Source organism: Alosa pseudoharengus, unplaced genomic scaffold (assembly GCF_046254945.1).
Source record: "Alosa pseudoharengus isolate Yale_2024_CS ecotype anadromous, Long Island Sound unplaced genomic scaffold, YU_APseudo_1.1 YU_APseudo_1.1_scf_2, whole genome shotgun sequence".
Lineage (NCBI taxonomy): Eukaryota > Metazoa > Chordata > Actinopteri > Clupeiformes > Clupeidae > Alosa > Alosa pseudoharengus.
Window position 1 is genome coordinate 55,147,020 of NW_027468663.1, and position 19,218 is coordinate 55,166,237.

Consider the following 19,218-nt stretch of genomic DNA (forward strand, 5'->3'; position numbering starts at 1 on the left):
TTTCTTGCCTTGCTTGGCTGTACGTTTTGGATCATTGTGTGGTTTAATGGTCCAATGCCGCCTATTGGGGCAGGTCTCTCGGCAGCCTGCCTGATCCTGTCTGATCTGATCACTGCTCCTTGTTTTATTGGTCACATATTGGTCAAGAGAAAACCAACATTAAATCAATATTTGCCAGGGGTATGAATCATTCTGTTCTTAACTGTATGTGGTTGTGACATCGCTACGGGAGCGAGGTTGATGTTGTGAAGTCTTGCATACGCACAGTTCATCCCGAAACAGATGCCCGATAAGTGCCCAAAGTGGGTCGATTCTTCAGTCGCAATATGGCTGCCGAGTGGAGGGCCTTGCCTCCAGTGTGTCCACATGGCTGGGGCGATGGGGGAATATTTGAACATGAAAGATCTGGAGACGAGCAGCACTCACTGCAACCTCGCAGCTTCTGTTTGGTGCTGGGATTTAAAACCCATCAGATGGCTTGTGTGTGTGTGTGTGTGAGCTTGAGAATGTATATGCTTTCACATCAACAGCCATCAACTGAAAGCCCACAGATTGTAACATAAACAGCCCCCCCCCCACCACCTTCTCTAGGCCGTGGCGTCTCCTGTCCGGTCCTGGGAGCCAGTCGCTTGGACAGTGTCGGGAGGAGCTGACCACATTCCCAGGACTCTGGGCCATTTGGAGATGGATCAATTCCAGCACTGGGAGCCAGGCACTTCCATGGAAAGCTAGCCTGCTCTCCTCAGGGCTTAAGGCAGGATGTCAAGAACGAGCGCATCCATTTAAAGAGATCACGGTCACTTTCCACAATACTGTATCTATTCCCACATATCCTCAGACACAATGCTCACAGGAAGAAACTAAAAATGAAAAACACTCCCATGGCATGTATATTTACAGACAAGGACAGCAGAGAAGAAACAGACAGAGAAAGGAATCAAACTGGCTCCATTGGCAGTGCCTGAGGCGGTGTATTCACACAGCACAGAGCCAGAGCTCAGTGGCAGGCTAAGCTGCATTAAACAGCCACACTGACTCAGTCTTAATTGGTGCACTAATACGCTCATGTTTCTGGGAATGGCTGGTCATTTGGGTGGGGTGGAGGGTTAAATGGGATTAGCAGGACCCGTCCTATTGCCACAAGCACAAGCACAAGCCCACGGCCTTATGGGGCAGCAGATCTGTCTGTCCGTCTCATTCTCTCTCTATGTCTGGGAGAACAGGAAAGAGAGAGAAAGAGAAAGAGAGAGAGAGAGAGAGAGAGAGAGAGAGAGAGAGAGGAGAGAGAGTTGGAACAACATCATTCCCAACTTCACAAAACTGGAGGAACAGAAAAAAACTTGCTGTAGTTTTGGGTGAGGACACCAGCACATGCATACTGGCAACCAGTTATGTGTCCTTTAGGGATAGGGAGACCAGGAAAGAAAAAGAGAGAGAGAGAGAGAGAGAGAGAGAATAAATGACACAGGAGTGACAAGGAGTGAGCGGAGGCTTTTCATCGTCTCCAGAACTCTGTCAAGATTCACTGTCATTACGCCAGACACCTGCAGCTGAAACTCATGTCATCGTGTGTGTGTGTGTGTGTTCCAATGGTCTTATGAAGTCTCTGGAGTACCATCAGACTCCAAATCACTGCTTGGTCACCAGCCTTGTGAGTGTGTCAGTCTAAGATCTAAAGGGCTGGACTGGGGGGGGGGGGGGGGGTCCTAGCCATTTGGACGACAATCACTCGGCTGCTCGATTGTGCAGATCCTCCTGGGTCACATGACCATGACATCATCACCCCGGCGCTCAGCACCCTCCCCCCCCCCCCCCCCGAGTCCCGGATCACGTTAGCGCGGCCCGTCTGCCTTCCCTCCTGGCTATCGATCAGGACAGCACTGCGGAGGGCTAAATTAAGACGCCGGCCTCGGCTAATGCACCCAGAGACAACACGACGGCTCCACATCAGGAGGATCACAGGCCAACGCACGTCCAGCACACACACACACACACCTCGGCTAATGCACCCAGAGACAACGTGACGGCTCCACATCAGGAGGATCCCAGGCCAACGCACGTCCAGCACACACACACACACACACACCTCATAATCAGAACCCAATCAAGCGGTCTGGGAACATCGTGCTGCGGGATTCTTGCCTTGAGGTCTTCGGCGTTCCTGACCCTTCTCTGGGGATTACCCACAATGCACCAGTATTTAATTACGCCTCTCTGACATGGAGACCCTATTCTTAGAGCTCGCCGTGGCTCTCATGAGTGCCCAAACATAAGCCACTAACATGTGAAGCCCGATGGATAGCCATCGAGCGTCCCTCGGCCCCGGTCTGTCCTGCTCACGCCGTGTGTGTGTGTGTGTGTGTGTGTGTGTGTACTGTCTGAAGAACACAACGTGTGAAGACAAAGGCAGGCTGGGTGCAGTGTTTGGCTACTATGGCAACCAGTGTTTGCACTGATACGGAACGTGCATTTCAAAGTTCACCGGCGGCAGCCTGTGCCAGGCAGCGAGCGAGCGAGCGAGAGAGAGAGAGAGAGAGCGTGAGAGAGAGAGAGAGAGAGAGAGAGAGAGAGAGAGAGAGAGAGAGAGAGAGAGAGAGAGAGAGAGAGAGAGAGAGAGAGAGAGAGAGAGAGAGAGAGAGAGAGAGAGAGAGAGAGAGAGAGAGAGAGCGCGAGAGAGCGCGAGAGAGAGAGAGAGAGAGAGAGAGAGAGAGAGAGAGATCGCGAGAGAGCGAGAGAGCGAGAGAGAGAGATCGCGAGAGAGCGAGAGAGAGAGAGAGAGAGATCGCGAGAGAGCGAGAGAGAGAGAGAGAGAGAGAGAGAGATCGCGAGAGAGCGAGAGAGAGAGATAGCGCGAGAGAGAGCGCGAGAGAGAGAGGGAGAGAGCGAGAGCGAGAGCGAGGAGTGATGGACATGGCTCTGCCCACCTCTGGTCAGAACTGGACCAGGGCAAGCGCACGCTGGATGGCCGGCCGCTGCCAGGCTTACGGATTCTGCTCAGTCACTGCGCATTAGCCCGAGGCCAGAAGAAGCTCAGGGGATAATGTGTCGGCGCCTGACTGTGTGTGTGTGTGTGTGTGTGTGTGTGTGTGTGTGTGTGTAACCAAACAGGGTTGCCTCTCCATAAGGAATCTTATTATGCTGTGATCATGCCCGTGATGTATAGTCACACCAACCAGCCATACCTCACTCTCACACACACACACACACGCACAATGAGAAATAATAAAGCAGGGGAGTAAAGTACCAGTTTGAAAAGGTCACTCTGTGTGTGTGTGTGTGTGTGTGTGTGTGTGTGTGTGTGTGTGTGTGTGTGTGTGCGCGCGCATGCCAACGGCAGCACGGCTCGCTCCACTGCTTGCCTACCCCCACTGAGAGACACACAGACACACACACACACACACACACACACACACACCACCTAACCCAATTCAAGCACCTTTTAAAATTCATGAATTCAGCTTGACCCGAGCTCCCAACAGACGCACTCACTAATAATGCTGCCCGCTGAGTGTGTCCCTCTCAGGCCAGTGTTCTAATGTGCAGCAACACACCAACACACACCAACACGCACCAACACGCACCAACACGCACCAACACACACCAACACCCTGATGAGAGCAGGAACACTCCAACACACACACACACACAAACACACATACATACACACAAACACGCACGCACGCGGATATCTCAGCCGCAGTGAGACATCATGATAGGTCAGCCTCATCCTCTTGGCTTTGATGTACACAGTCAACAAAGATCAAAAGCAATCGCCCCACGGAAAATTACAGAATATAGCCGCAGATATGTCTGTGTGTCTGTGTGTGTGTGTGTGTGTGTCTGTGTGTGTGTGTGTGTGTGTGGCCACTGTTTCCTACCTTGTCTGCAGATGTGACTCCATCATCTGTGGTGCTTTGTCCATTCTGAAAGAGAGAGACACACACACCGTGTTCAGTACCCAGGCAAGGACATGTGTGTGTGACTGGACATCACAAACCAGACAGACCCAGTCCACTTGCCTATGCCATCCTTTCCCCACACACACACACACACACACACACACACACACACACACACACACACACACTCTTTAATTGACTAAAAGGACTACAGAGAAGGCCTATGACCTATGACTAATACTACAAAATTGGCTAACTGTCTAATAATGAACATTTATTATTTTTTATTAGTGTTATTTCGTCTGTGTTCTTTGATGTTTCGCTCCAGAGGTCCAGCATTCAGCTGAACATGCGGGGGAGAGATTTTACACATTTATTTCCAATAAAACTGCCAAAAAAGTGAAAGTAAACCATCAACGCTGTTGTGAGCCATCATCCTTTAATTTCACTATCAGGCGTGAGAGTGTGTTGATGAGTCATGATATTGAACATGTAATTAAGGGATCTACTCTGAGCTAAAAGCACATGGAGGGCCACCATGAGGGGAGAATGTGGACACACACACACACACACACACACACAAAGAGAAGAACTTCCCTCCCTTTATTACACAACATATGCCATACCATCCTCAGAAAGCCTCACACACACACACACACACACACACACTTTTGGTGGTACATGTTAGGCTAACCAGGCCAAGTCACACATTAGGCTACATTTGAATTGCTCAACAGAGCAAAGCATAACACGGATCGTTATAAAAGCATGTTAAAATATTCATTAGTCGACAGATCACGCGCTGCTGAGAGAATGTGGAGACACACACACACACACACACACACACGTGCTGTGGTCTGCCCAGCTCTCGTCACCATACAAGAGTAGGAGACTTCTGCGTCCAGTCAGTTAACGGCCCCTGGGCTCTGACCCTAGTCAAGTCAAGTTTATTTATATAGCGCATTTCATACACAGAGGTCATTCAATGTGCTTTACATAAACAAAACCAAACAATAATAACAAATTAGTTATTATAGTTATATAGTTAGTCTTGGCTGTTTTCTCACTTTTTGCTCACAGTTTTCTCTACAGAGCTCCCTCTACAGCTTCAGAGGAGATTTGACGACACTCCTCGCTTGGTCAGTCTGCCGTTTCCTCCTGGTTCCTCCGACAGCAGTTCACTCGCTTTCTATAGTTGCTGCAGGATACTAGCCAATACGAAGGAACAAGAAAAGATATCCGCACACTGTCTTACGCGCTGCCAATTTAATGACACAAATGTTTCCGACCGCTCAGGTCTTCCATCAGGTACACAGAGATGTCGGATGCGGATATCTTTTCTTTGTCAGGTACACTGAGCTTTGAGCATTGAGAACATTGCTTGCGTACACAGAGTTTACTAAAAAGAAAGGTTTTGAACAACTCACTTCTTGCAGTGTTTTCCATACATTGACTTATTTGTGGCGGCCCACCACAATATCAACATTGACCACCACACAATGATTTTCCAGGTTGTACTAAATTGTGCTTAAATCTGGTTAGCATCATAACCACACTGTGCTAATTGTTAAAAAATGTTGTATTCAAGTGAATTCTGCAAACCAACCACCACAAATGGAATTCAATTCTGTGGGAAACACTGTCTTGACTGGCAAGATGGGGGTAAGCGGAAAAACCAACGGCTAAAGCGAGTTGTCCAAAACCTTTCTTTTTAGTCAAAAATGAAAATACGGTCAATCGTAAAAGTGGCGCTTACGTCGTAATTATGCTTTTAAACAAAAGTTTGACTCTGGCACATTCACAATTGCATGTTGGCGAGAGTTTTGCTTTCAGTGGGAGCTGGGGGACATGGACAATACAATATGGACCTTTTCCCTTCTCCTTCACACATACACACACACACACACTTTAAGATCCAAGGTCTTTATCTACCACTGCTGCAAATTGATTTCTAAAGGAAGCAACAAAATTGTCAGCTTGTCTGAAATTCAATAACTGTGATTTAGAGTAGGCTTGGTAAATGAAGGCTTGGTAAAACACACACACACACACACACACACACACAGAGAAGTCAGAAGTTCTGTGTGAGGGGAAAAAAGGGTTCCAAGCTGTCTAGTAAGGAGTTCAAGATTGAGGCTGTGTGGGAAATGGGAATAGAGAGATGACCTCTCACAGTGAAGGACACACCGACTGGAGACCGAAGTAGTCTCCTCCTCTCCCGGTTAACACACAACAAAAGACTCTATCCTCCCGGTTAACACACAACAAAAGACTCCATCCTCCCGGTTAACACACAACAAAAGACTCTGTCCTCCCGGTTAACACACAACAAAAGACTCTGTCCTCCCGGTTAACACACAACAAAAGACTCTGTCCTCCCGGTTAACACACAACAAAAGTCTCCGTCCTACTAACACACACAACAAAAGTCTCCGTCCTACTAACACACACAACAAAAGTCTCCGTCCTACTAACACACACACACACAACAAAAGTCTCCGTCCTACGAACACACACAACAAAAGACTCCGTCCTCCTGGTTAACACACACAACAAAAGTCTCCGTCCTACTAACACACACACAACAAAAGTCTCCGTCCTACTAACACACACACACACACAACAAAAGTCTCCGTCCTACTAACACACACAACAAAAGTCTCCGTCCTACTAACACACACAACAAAAGTCTCCGTCCTACTAACACACACACACACACACAACAAAAGTCTCCGTCCTACTAACACACACACACACACAACAAAAGTCTCCGTCCTACTAACACACACACACACACAACAAAAGTCTCCGTCCTACTAACACACACAACAAAAGTCTCCGTCCTACTAACACACACACACACACACAACAAAAGTCTCCGTCCTACTAACACACACACACACACAACAAAAGTCTCCGTCCTACGAACACACACAACAAAAGACTCCGTCCTCCTGGTTAACACACCCAACAAAAGTCTCCGTCCTCCTGGTAAACACAGCACGAACGCCTCCATCCAGACTTCACGGCCACGCTGGCTGGCTGCCCCGTCTTGCCATAATCTCGGGTTGACAGATGACCATTACAAAAAGGCCACAGCACGATTAGCCCCCCGGTGTGGCCGTGTAACAGATGACCAGAGCCACCCGGCTTATTCATCGCCATTCAGATTTGTACACTCAGCCAGAAAAGATGGGCTGACCTTTCGCAGTGCAAATGCTACGCTATCGCCCACCAGAATCACCATTATTCAGACATTTCAAAAGGCAAGCGCGAGCTCACAGTCTTCGGCCTACTTCAGAAATAGCACATTCATTCAAACTGAACTGCAACTCAGGTTTGGCCCACTTGAATGAACACTCCACACACACACACACACACACACACACACACACACACACACACACACACACACACACACACACACACACACACACACACACACACACACACACACACACACACACACACACACACACACACACACACACACACACACACACACACACACACACACACACCTCTGCTGGCCTGCAACCAGACAAGAATAAAATGTAATCTTTCTGGTCAACAACAAACAATGTGAAACAGAGAGGCACACCCACACTAACTGATAGCCAGTGTGCGTCGCCAGCTCAGGTGTGTGCATGTTGCCATGGTGGCTACAATGAAGAGTTCTATATGTTGTTCATTCCAAACTCCTGTTGCCATAGTGGCTCCAATGAGAAGTTCTACTGTATGTTGGAGTTCATTCCAAACTCCTGTTGCCATGGTGGCTACAATGAGCAGTTCCAGACCCTTATTCACCTTATTCAGCCCCGCCCATTTTTAAAAATTCCACGTTGTCTTTAAACTTCCTGTCGGCTAGCTACGTCTAGTTAGCTTCATTGGAATAACACGGCAGAAGAGGATAGAGAGGCTAACTTGGGAGGGAAACGACAAATGCCATCAGGAGGTCAGATTGCAATATTGTTCTTCGCTACCCAAGGCTATTCAGCCCTACGGAGTGGGTAGACGATGTGGCAGTGGCCGGTGTATCGTATGGAGAAACTCGCAAATCCTTATCTGTTTGGTAACTATGGTAACTAGTTTAGAAAGTCATTACAGAACAGCCGCTCCAAAGTCAGTGTTTACCTAACTTCAGATAGGAAAGGTGTATAGGAAATGTCTTAAAGGAACCGTATGTAAGAAAAATATTTCAATTACTCATAAAATGGCCCTGATATGTCACTAGACATTAAGAAATCATGTTCATTTCAAATACTTATATCACTGACAACAGTAGTCCAGCCAGGATATTGTCATTTAAAAAGTGAAGTTGCAGCCCTCAACTGTTGTTGATGTTGTGTTTTGTCATGTCATGTTGTGTTTTGGCCTGATGCGCCACCCTCCACCTATCTACTAATCACAAAGTCAGTAGTGTTTCGTCATCCGCGTTGGCAACCTTGAGTCAGGGGGGAGGGGGAGGGGATACACCGCTCTTCAGTATTTTGAAAGTGATTGCAGTACCAGTTTTGGCCACAATCTTACATATGGTTCCTTTAAGTCACCAAAACCCTAAATAAACGTTCCTAACTTTAGGATGACCAATAACATATGATGCCAGTCATCTTGATAGAGCTCTGTTATCTCAATGTATCGCAATGAATGTACTGCTCAATCGGAAGTTCGGAGACAATGTGGGCAAAGCTAGCGCCCCCCATGTTTGTGCGCGGAATAAGGTGAATAGATAGGGCTCTGAGCAGTTCTATCAAAGATCCTTGATTACTAGCTCCGCTTTAACCCTCTCTGGTTCTATACTGTATGTTGGAGTTCATTCCAAACTCCTGTTGCCATGGAGGCTCCAATGAGGAGTTCTACTGTATTCTGGAGGTCATTCCAAACTCTTGTCCTGTCCTTGGAGGTGCCCCACATGCTGCAGTGCACTGGCCTTGTACTCTGAAGGAGTGCAAAAAAGAAAGACTGAATGCAAGGCAGATTTTGTGTGTGTGTGTGTGTGTGTGTGTGTGTGTGTGTGTGTGTGTGTGTGTGTGGTCGCCCCTGCGGTGCAGAATTTACAGTGCCATCTCGCCACAGAAACAGCATCAATGGGCTGTTGCATAATCGGTTCTTTTATTTCCCGCACAGCGAGAGACATCCTCGGAGTCTGCACTGACTTGTTGAGATTAATATTCTCAAGGGAACGCCTCACAAAGCCGGTCGGCATCACACCGACAGGGTAAATGCCCCACCACCACGGCTCGTCTGACACACAACCTCTGAGAGTGAGGACGCTTGCACCCTGCATAACGTCACCTCACGTCCCAGTACATGACAGCAGCTTAGAGGGAATGTGATTGGGAGTGTGGAGTATGACATTAATGCAGGAGCACAAAGACAAAGTAAGCTTTCTATCAGGTGTGTATGCGTGTGTGTGTGTGTATATGTGTGTGTGTGTGTGTGTGTGTTCCATGCCCTTGATAGCCAACACCTGCTGCTGTCACACTGGAGTGTGGAAAGAAACTCAGTGGATCAAAGTCATCAAACCTTATGTCACTTACTTTCTACGGAACTGTCAGAGCTCATGTCAAGCAAATATAAGGAGACTCACTAAAAGAGAGGAATACACAGAAAGGGAGAGATGGAGAGCTACAGAGAGACAGAACATGACACTGACAGATAGACAGAGAAAGACACAAACAGTGAAAGGGATAGGTAGACAGACAGCAAAAGAGACAGCTAGACAGACAGACAGACAGAGAGAGAGAGGGAGAGACAGAGAGCGAGAGAGAGAGAGAGACGGGGGAGATTGAAAGGGATTCCATCAAACCGAAGTGACCTCAGCTGCAGCTTAACTCATTGAATGCCAAGTTGTTTTCGGAAGCTTTGTCCTAGAGTTCCAGCAATCTAGACCATTGTTGATGATTTTTGTACAGCCACAGCATATTCTGTGTTATAGCTATGAACACAATGGCTCGTTACAATACAATGGCTCGTTTAAAAGGTGAGACTTTAAGCTCTCAGTGGGTGCAAACCATGTATTTCTACACGCCTCTGTTCCTGAGAAATCCCAAGCTAAACAGTGGCTAGTTTTCATCAAAATCACCGTTTTTTTCTAGAAATGGTGATATAACGTCTTTCATGAAATATGAAGTGTTGCCTGTAAACTTTCCGGGAAGTGATCAGCGAGACCTGGCGAGACTGCCACCTAGTGATAGACCCACGAAAATGGCCTGGTTTTGAGATGGCGTGCATGCGTCACTCGACCCAAAGCGGCAACCGAATTATGGTAAAATGTCCAGATAAAATGTCCAGATTGTGCGTTTTCATGAGTTTTCGATCGTCATATATTTCATTTCCATTCATCACAGTTCCCAAAATCACATATAAGGTGTGTTAGAGTGTCTAGTTTCGTAATTTAAAAAAAAAGCTAAAAACATAATATTACGTTTTTGGCACTCAACGCATGGGAAGGAAAAACGTAATATTAAGTTTTTGGCACTCAATGAGTTAAGCAATCTCTCATTTCAAAACATGACTGCCCAGTGAGTCCAAGCCCAGCAGGAAATAGCCATGCGGTCATCAGACACCTGATACAGCTCAAGCCGGACACAGCCTTTGGTGTGCGTCCCCAGCTCAGGTTTGTGTTTACACACACGCTTCAGCCAGACATCTGTTTAAGAGACTGGGCCCGGAGACCCTGCTGCAGCGACTACCCCCTCCACTGAGAAACAGGAACGCTAAATAATAAACAGTGACATGCCGTATATTACTGTTCTTGTTCCTGGCATGCTGAATCATGCTATACTGCTAAACACCCCCAACAGCATCACCATTTACAGCTGGAATAATCGCAAGAGATGCACGCCACAACTGACATTTAGAAGCGTAAATTCAGCCAAAGAAGATCAGCAACCCTCTGCATTACGATAGACAAAGACAATAAAGAAACAGACATTAGGCTACACAATTAATCACAATTAATCGATGTTTAATCAAAATCACAATGTGAACTAATGCAATAAGTTAATTGCAGAGGCTGCCATTAATTGTGGAGCTCCCAACTCTGACCCAGTGTTTAATCTTGTCACATCTATGATTGTTATATTCATGTCATCCTCCTTATGTGACAGACAGTGAAGCTCACCTAACAGGAGTGCTGTGTTTCTCCTTCACTAGGCGTGCTTACCAATCAAAAGTGGCCCAAAATAAAGTGAAATTTGGAATAATATTGAACTGAAGCTTGACATTGAAAAATTATATCTCAAATCAAGTCACAATATCTGTCAAACAAGTTGCAATCAGATATGTTCCCCAAATGCTGAAGCCCTAATAGGCATGTTGGACTTGAGCTGTTGTTTCCTCTGGCACTCCATGAAATCAGCCACTGACAAATCAACTCCAGTTTGACAGCCAAAACAAAACGTAGAGAGGAGGACAAATGGGGCCACAGCCTCTGAGATGTGCAGAGCATGTTATTACTTAGGCATGTGGGCCTACACAAATTAGTAGAAAAAATATTCATTGACTGCATCTAAAAGGCTAAGACGAGACATACTCAAACTCAATCCAATGTGCCATGAATAAAGGGTTAGTGAAGCTCAGAAGGCCAATGTGTGCTTGTATACCTCATCACATAGGGAGGGGTTTAAAAGTGTCTTTTTAGTGTCTAAAAACTGAAATGCGACCTCCTGACGAGCATGGGAGGAACATTATGAAAATTGATTTTGCAGTGACAGTTTTAATTGCGCTCCCCTGGGATTATGGGACAAACGAGGACTAGAGAAAGAGAGGGGAGAGAGACGTCATCAAAAGTGGCGCATTCTCTAATGGCCAGGTAGCATCTAAGCATGATACCAAACACAGTTCATTCTTGTTGTTTCTGGCACAGACACTGATACAATCTCTGATTCTAGTACTGAGCACTGACTGACATCAGGCAGCTTCTGAGGTTTTCGGGCTCGAATGTTTAAAAAATGAAGAATGGAGTAGAGTCCATTCACAAACGACGGCTTTGACACTTACAAAGGGTTTGTAATGAATTATCGTTGGCCCTGAAAAGGTCTGTTTGGATTCTGCACAGACGACTGGCTTTCAAGTGCATACCTTAAAAAGCCATAGGGTAAATATTAGACCAAATGCTAATGTATTGCAACACAGAGTTGTACTCAAGTGTGTGAGTCACCTAGGCATTTCCTTGGACGTGTCCTGCGTTATCTTGAGTGAGTCGAATGAGTGTGGATTAGCAAATGTGTTATTGCAATCAAAACTCTCCATCAAATTCACTATTTGCATAGTAAAGTGCATTTGTATTTAAAGTTCACCGACAACAAATAGAAGTTGGTAAGATACTGTACGTAATCTGCACCAATTAAGATTTATCAGAAGTTTAAACAGGTGAGCTTGACCTCTGACCTTACCTCAGTCTCGAGCTGGACCAGCTCCATTTTGGGCCAGGGTTCTGCAAGTTGCGCGAGAGGCATTTTGTTGGTACTTCGGTACTTTCACTGCAAAAATATCTTCAGTTTGCTTTCAAACGTCCGTTTTTGAGACGGTCTGAAGAGATGGTTTTCGGTCCTAGTCGCTGGCGGCCCGATGCTGGTTAAATCACTGTCTCCAAACTCCACTACGCTGACTGAACGCGCATATTCACACAGGAGACGTTTAGAAATAATTAAAAAAGTCCTCTACAATGACGTCGATGCTCTCCCTCTCCGTGCAGAGGTAAATACTGGTCCTGTGCGAGAAGCAAGGACTAAGTTGTCGATTCTTCGATGAGAAGGAGGGTAGGGTTCTCTCGCAGGTGAAGACAGGTTTAGACGCGAAAATGCAACCGGAAAATTGAATCGTCTGAGCCCAACTGCAGCCGAGGTCTCGCTTGCCGTAAAAGGTCAGCGTGTAGCTTTTGTTGTCTTTATGGAGAATGGTCGTCCTCTAGTGCTTGATTTGTGTGCACTTCAAATTCGCCTGAGTTTCGCAATCGCGTCTCTTCCCAAAAGAATGCGTGAAAGGGCGACCCTGTCCCGCCAGCCTGCTCCTCGCCGGAATCGAGTGCTCTCCTCAACATTTAGCGTAAAGGCGCGTTGACTCAAGCTGTCATTGGCAGCCTGCACACAAGCTTTGGCCAGCCCCTTTCTGCGCTTTCTCTCACGAAGATTTGACTTGACGGCCTCCTCTGGCTAAGCACCGCAACTGCAACTCCACTCAGCACCTCTTGCCTATGAAATGTCTATGATGATTACGCCAATGTAAACATTTACAGTCGGCACCAATGCCTTGCTCCACATCATCCTTGCAAACGCGAAGACCTCCGTAACTAACAGTGGCTAAGCGACGTAAGATATGCTGACAATGTTATAACTTCCACATACATCAAAACTCTTGTACTCTTGGGGCGATTGTTGTATATAATTTCACAAATTACTAGTGATATTTATATTATGTCCCCTCAGTTGACGCCTTCTCACGCAAGACCACCCCCAGTGCCTTGCCCGTGTTAGTTACCACGGGCAACAAGGGGCAGTTGGCCAACTAGCTTGCAGAGATGCAGAATTAAACACAATACAGAATATATTTCCTTTGAACATATTCTTTTTGAAAGCACATTAACAGCTTCCATAATCAAATGTATGTTTAATTTTCAAATGTACATTCTGATTTCTATTAATTTCTAATGCATGCATTCACTATTATAGGCAATATGTAATCTCCATAATCCACACACACAAACACATAACCTAATCAGTGGTTCAGTTACATCAGTGGTGTGTGTCAAAATGTTTGCTTGCAGTCTCTGCCCAAGAAGCAGCTCATGGGCAAGATGGATGGCTTATTGATTGAACACACCCTTAGCTGGGCCTATTTGTTCCTGTCAGCATTCCTGAAGCTGCCTGCACATGTCATTATGGCCCATTCTGATGACTGCGAGGCGGCGCTGTTTGGACCAACACATCATACTGATCTCAGATCAGATGTCTTACTCATAGTGTTCTAAGGAGCTGAATCAGAAGAGAAGTATGTCGGCTCTATAGTGTTCTAAGGAGCTGAATCAGAAGAGAAGTATGTCGGCTCTGTAGTGTTCTAAGGAGCTGAATCAGAAGAGAAGTATGTCGGCTCTGTAGTGTTCTAAGGAGCTGAATCAGAAGAGAAGTATGTCGGCTCTATAGTGTTCTAAGGAGCTGAATCAGAAGAGAAGTATGTCGGCTCTATAGTGTTCTAAGGAGCTCCTTCGCCAGGCAACAGTGGCTGCTCTATTGGTTGCTCATGGTGACGCTTGTCATCCGTCTCTTTCCATTCTGATGAAGCTTCATATTTCATCCTATAGGCCCCTACAGTATATCATATATTCTACCTATAAATATATATATATATACATATACATATATTCTATCTATATTCTAGTCTCTACTAGTGGCCTCTCCTTTCGTGCCTTCCAGAAGATTCCGGCTGACCCTGCCTGTCAGGTCAAGCACAACGCACACTGACCTATCACAGAGCACCGTTGCTCAGCCCACTCTGTTGAGATGCAAGACAGCTGTGGTGACGCAGCGCTTTCCAATAGAAATGAAATAAGCTACAAACATATGAATATGAATGACATTTGGGTTTATGCAAATGTGTGTGTGTGGTGTGTGTGTGTGTTTTGATCAAAAAACAGTAAACATAAACTATACCAGCATAACAAGAGTTGAAAGATGGAAAACACTCTTGCATAATAATGTTTTATGATGGACTGTGATGACATCATTTGAATGAATGAAGTGCATTAAGTCAGTGCTTAATTCATTCAGCTGAAGAACATCAAGTGCGAAATGTGATTTAGTTTTGTAAGCCCCACCGCTAGAAACGCGACTCAAAATGACATCTGCAATTTTCCAATGGATTATTACGGGCCATTCTGAGTGTCCAGCAGGAGTAATACATTTCCTGCACACCAGCTCCCATTGCAGTGGACAGTCCATGTGTGGGACTTAAGCCCTGTTCACATACCCTGCCTGGTCTCACACACTCTAATATTTCGTTTTGATTACGGCACGCATTCGCTGTGGCATTGTGTCCACAAGCTTCTGCAATGTCACAACATTTATTTCTGTCCAGCGTTGCATTACAGTAATCTTTGGCCAAGATCTTGTATTGACGACGGGAGATTCGGATCACTGCAGAGTCCTCTCCAGCACATCCCAAAGACTCTCAATGGGATTAAGGTGTGGACTCTGTGGTGGCCAATGGGGTTAAGGTCTGGACTCTGTGGTGGCCAATGGAGTTAAGATCTGGACTCTGTGGTGGCCAATAAGGTTAAGGTGTGGACTCTGTGGTGGCCAATGGGGTTAAGGTCTGGACTCTGTGGTGGTCAATAAGGTTAAGGTGTGGACTCTGTGGTGGCCAATGGGGTTAAGGTCTGGACTCTGTGGTGGCCAATGGAGTTAAGATCTGGACACTGTGGTGGCCAATGAGGTTAAGGTGTGGACTCTGTGGTGGCCAATGAGGTTAAGGTGTGGACTCTGTGGTGAAAATGATGTCTCACGCTTCCTGGACCACACTTTCACAATTTTTGCCCGGTGAATCCTGGCATTGTCGTCTTGTCATCATGCCCGCGCCATCAGGGAAGGAAAAATCCATTGATGGAATTACCTGGTCATTCAGTATATTCAGGTAGTCAGCTGACCTCATTCTTTGGGCACATAACGCTGCTGAACCTAGACCTGACCACCTGCAGCAAGCCCAGCTCATAGCACGGGCCCCACAGGGAGGCTCTTACCTATCTGCTTAGTTAAATCCAGCTGGTGACCTTTGCTTTGGCCAGGCAGTGGATATGGCAATTCACTCATCACCCATCGGCATTTAGCATCAAACGTTTAAATTATTTACATTTTGTCACACATTTCATGTGGCCAGTGGTCCTTACGCCTGTAGTCGCTGAATTGTATTAACATTGCATGCTCTCTTGTCTGTAGTCGCTGAATTGTATTAACATCGCATGCTCTCATGTCAGTAGTCGCTGAATTGTATTAACATTGCATGCTCTCATGTCTGTAGTCGCTGAATTGTATTAACATTGCATGCTCTCATGTCTGTAGTCGCTGAATTGTATTAATATTGCATGCTCTCATGTCTGTAGTCACTGAATTGTATTAATATTGCATGCTCTCTTCTGTAGTCGCTGAATTGTATTAACATTGCATGCCCTCATGTCAGTAGTCGCTGAATTGTATTAACATCACAGGGTCTCTTGTCAGTAGTCGCTTGCAGTCTGAATCAGGCTTTAATCTAATAGATCCTGTGTGATATACAGTAGGACTGCAGACTGCAGTTCTCTGTGTGTGTGCGTGCGTGTGTGTTTGTGTGAGTAAAGGTGTGTGTGTATGTGTTCTCCTATGATAGAGGAGTTCAGATCTCTGTGCATGTGTGTGTGTGTGCATGTGTGTGTGTGTATGTGTGTGTGACGGTGTGCTGTCATGTGATAACGGAGCTCAGATCTCTGTGCATGTGTGTGTGTGTGTGTGTGTGTGTAGGTGTGTGTGATGGTGTGCTGTCCTGTGATAACGGAGCTCAGATCTCTGTGCATGTGTGTGTGTGTGTGTGTGTGTGACGGTGTGCTAAAGCAGTGTTTCCCAAACTTTTTTTCTGGGGACCCACTTTTTAAAAATGACAGACCATCACGACCCATTCACTTCAGAGCACAATCATCCACCAATATTGTTTTATTGTTTTAGGCCACAGGTTCTCAAACTTTTCTATGCCCCCCCCCCAAAAAAAAAAATTCTACAGTGCCATATCTGGATACGTAATAGCACCTACTAGGTCTGGCCTACTACCACTACTATTACAGGGATTAGTGATGCACTGACTCTTCAGTTTCCCACAATTCTGCAATTTCAATTACACATGAAACAATGTTAAATACTTTCAAAGCTGTAAAAAGTTTTGTACAAACACACAACCTCAGCCTTTTCTCATCCTGCTTTGAGAATAGTTGCATTTTGAGCATCATTAGCGTGGAAAGTTGGAATGACTACCGAAAAGATACGCCTGTCACGGTATGTTGTGACAGGCTATGTTGTAAGAATGGAACAAGAGGCTTTTGCGCAATAGCCAAAAGATAATGTGCCTTTATTGTAGGCTAGCCTAGTAGAGTTCACAAGGTGGAAAACGAGAGGAAATAATAGCGTTTAAAATGTCCATTTAAATTGTAGCCTAATATAACGTGCTGTAGTGCGTTTTAAATCTGAAATATTAAGGAATGTGAGGAGGTTGCTATTAACTTTAAAGAGTGCATCTACAATTGAAAATATCTACAGCCTATGACGCAAATTAAATAGCCATGTCCAGTATACGGATGTCTGCTTTAGTTGACTAGATTTTAATCGGTCAAGCTGAAGAGATGGTGTCTGTTAATGTTTGTGCAAAAAGGCTGATTCATGTCCCTTGCATTTTGCAACTGCGATGTCCATGGCAGGCGCAAAATTGCACATATGGCCTGTGACTGTAGTTAACAAACTAGATCCTAATAGAAAACTGTTAGCTTTCCTGGCTGTAGTTAACAAACTAGATCCTAATAGAAAACTGTTAGCTTTCCTGGCTAAATAGTATAAGTTAGGCCCATTACACAACATAAATTGTGCTGGCGACCCAAATAAAATCTCCTGCGACCCACCTGTGGGTCGCGACCCAGTCTTTGGGAACCAATGTGCTAAAGGACGGTGTGCTGTCCCGTGATAAAGGAGCTCAGATCTCTGTGCATGTGTGTGTGTGTGTGTGTGACGGTGTGCTGTCGCGTGATAAAGGAGCTCAGATCGATGCACAGAACAGTAACCTCTGGACTTACAGTAACTGAAGAGGGACTGGAAGTATTACCTGCCTGAGGCTCTGTGGCTTAGGCTTGTGTGTGTGTGTGTGTGTGTGTGTGTGTGTGGTGTGTGTGTGTGTGTGTGTGTGTGTGTGTGTGGTGTGTGTGTGTGTGTGGTGTGTGTGTGTGTGGAATGGAATGTAGCGTTCTGCTTTACCATGAGTGATGGGCTCCAGCCAGAGTTTACGCTGCAGCTCTTTACTCTGGTCTGGCTTTCACTAACACCACACACACACACACACACACACACACACACACACACACACAAACATTACTACTCAATACTGCTACTGGGTGCCATATCAATCAAGCAACCTCAATGCGGGCAGTTTCACTCAATACATCCCCCACTCTCTCTCTCTCTCTCATTTCAAATGGCTTTATTAGCATGACGATTGTTTTACAGTGTGGCCAAAGCAGTGCTGTATAAAAATAATAACATAGTAATCATGATAATAACAGTAGTGATAATAACAACAATTACAGTGAAAAAAACAACAATAACAACCAGCAGACACTAATAAACAACGGTGCTGGTTAGAAACAGACAAGCATGGATACAGAGAGGGTGGAGGGTGGAGGGTGGAGTAGATGGAACTCCACAACATGTCCCTCCATCACGCCAGTAGATGGAGCTCCACTCTGTGCCTCCATCATGGCAGGCTTGGACAAACTTCCCCTCTCCCAGTATTATAATCATTTATTACACGGCTCTTCACAAGGCAAGTAGAACGCTCCCTTGACTTGAATGGGCTTTCCCAAAGTTCGAGCAGTCATTATTTCTGAGGAAAGGACCTCTGAAAAAAATAATGACCGCTTTCAATGACAACGGAGTTTGTGCTTCTAATTCAGGTATTTCATATCACTACGCAAGGACTGGAACTTCATCCAAAAGTGAAAGCAGACGGTTGATCAGCTGTGTTCTAAAGAATGTTTGATTCAAGTTCAGCGTGTGTTGTTGCGAACTATTTGTTTCTCAGCAAATGCCAAGATGAACGGTAACAAATAGGCTAGGCTATGTAGGCTAAAGTCATATCATGGGGAGTTTATTATTTCATCTTGGCAAGTAGCCGTGTAATAAGTAATTCTATAATTCTATAGTTCTATATTCTATAATGTATAGGACGCCGGTCATTATTGGGAAAATAAGTCCCTTCAGGGCGGAACAAGTCCGGTTCTCCCTGTCGGGACTTATTTTCCCAATAATGACCGGCGTTCTATACATTATCCCTTACTTGATCTGCGCTGCTCAATAAGTCAAAATAGGGTTTTTTTTGGAGAGTTTTATGAAGAATTTAGCTCTTTCTTTTGTGAATTCATCTCTCTCTCTCTCTATCTCTCTCTCACACACACACATACACACACACAAAATGCATAAATATACACGTTAACATGTACAAACCCAAGCAAACACACACATAACATAGCCATGCACAAATATGCACACACATACGAAGATGTATTGCATGTACACACACTGCACAACTACCTATC

The 19,218-nt window shown here is 45.5% G+C and overlaps 1 protein-coding gene across 2 annotated transcripts in view; it reads right to left on the minus strand.

Annotated features, from left to right (window-relative positions):
• Positions 1 to 12,926, minus strand: part of rps6ka1 (ribosomal protein S6 kinase a, polypeptide 1) — a 100,539-nt gene extending 87,613 nt beyond the window's left edge. For both annotated transcript variants that reach the window (XM_076295544.1, XM_076295543.1), the window contains exons 1-2: positions 12,299 to 12,926; positions 3,879 to 3,923 (exon numbers count right to left, since the gene is read on the minus strand). In XM_076295544.1, the coding sequence (XP_076151659.1) occupies positions 3,879 to 3,923; positions 12,299 to 12,361 (108 nt within the window). In that variant the 5' untranslated portion in view covers positions 12,362 to 12,926. The remainder of the gene's footprint in view (positions 1 to 3,878; positions 3,924 to 12,298) is intronic.
• Positions 12,927 to 19,218: the final 6,292 nt, after the last annotated feature.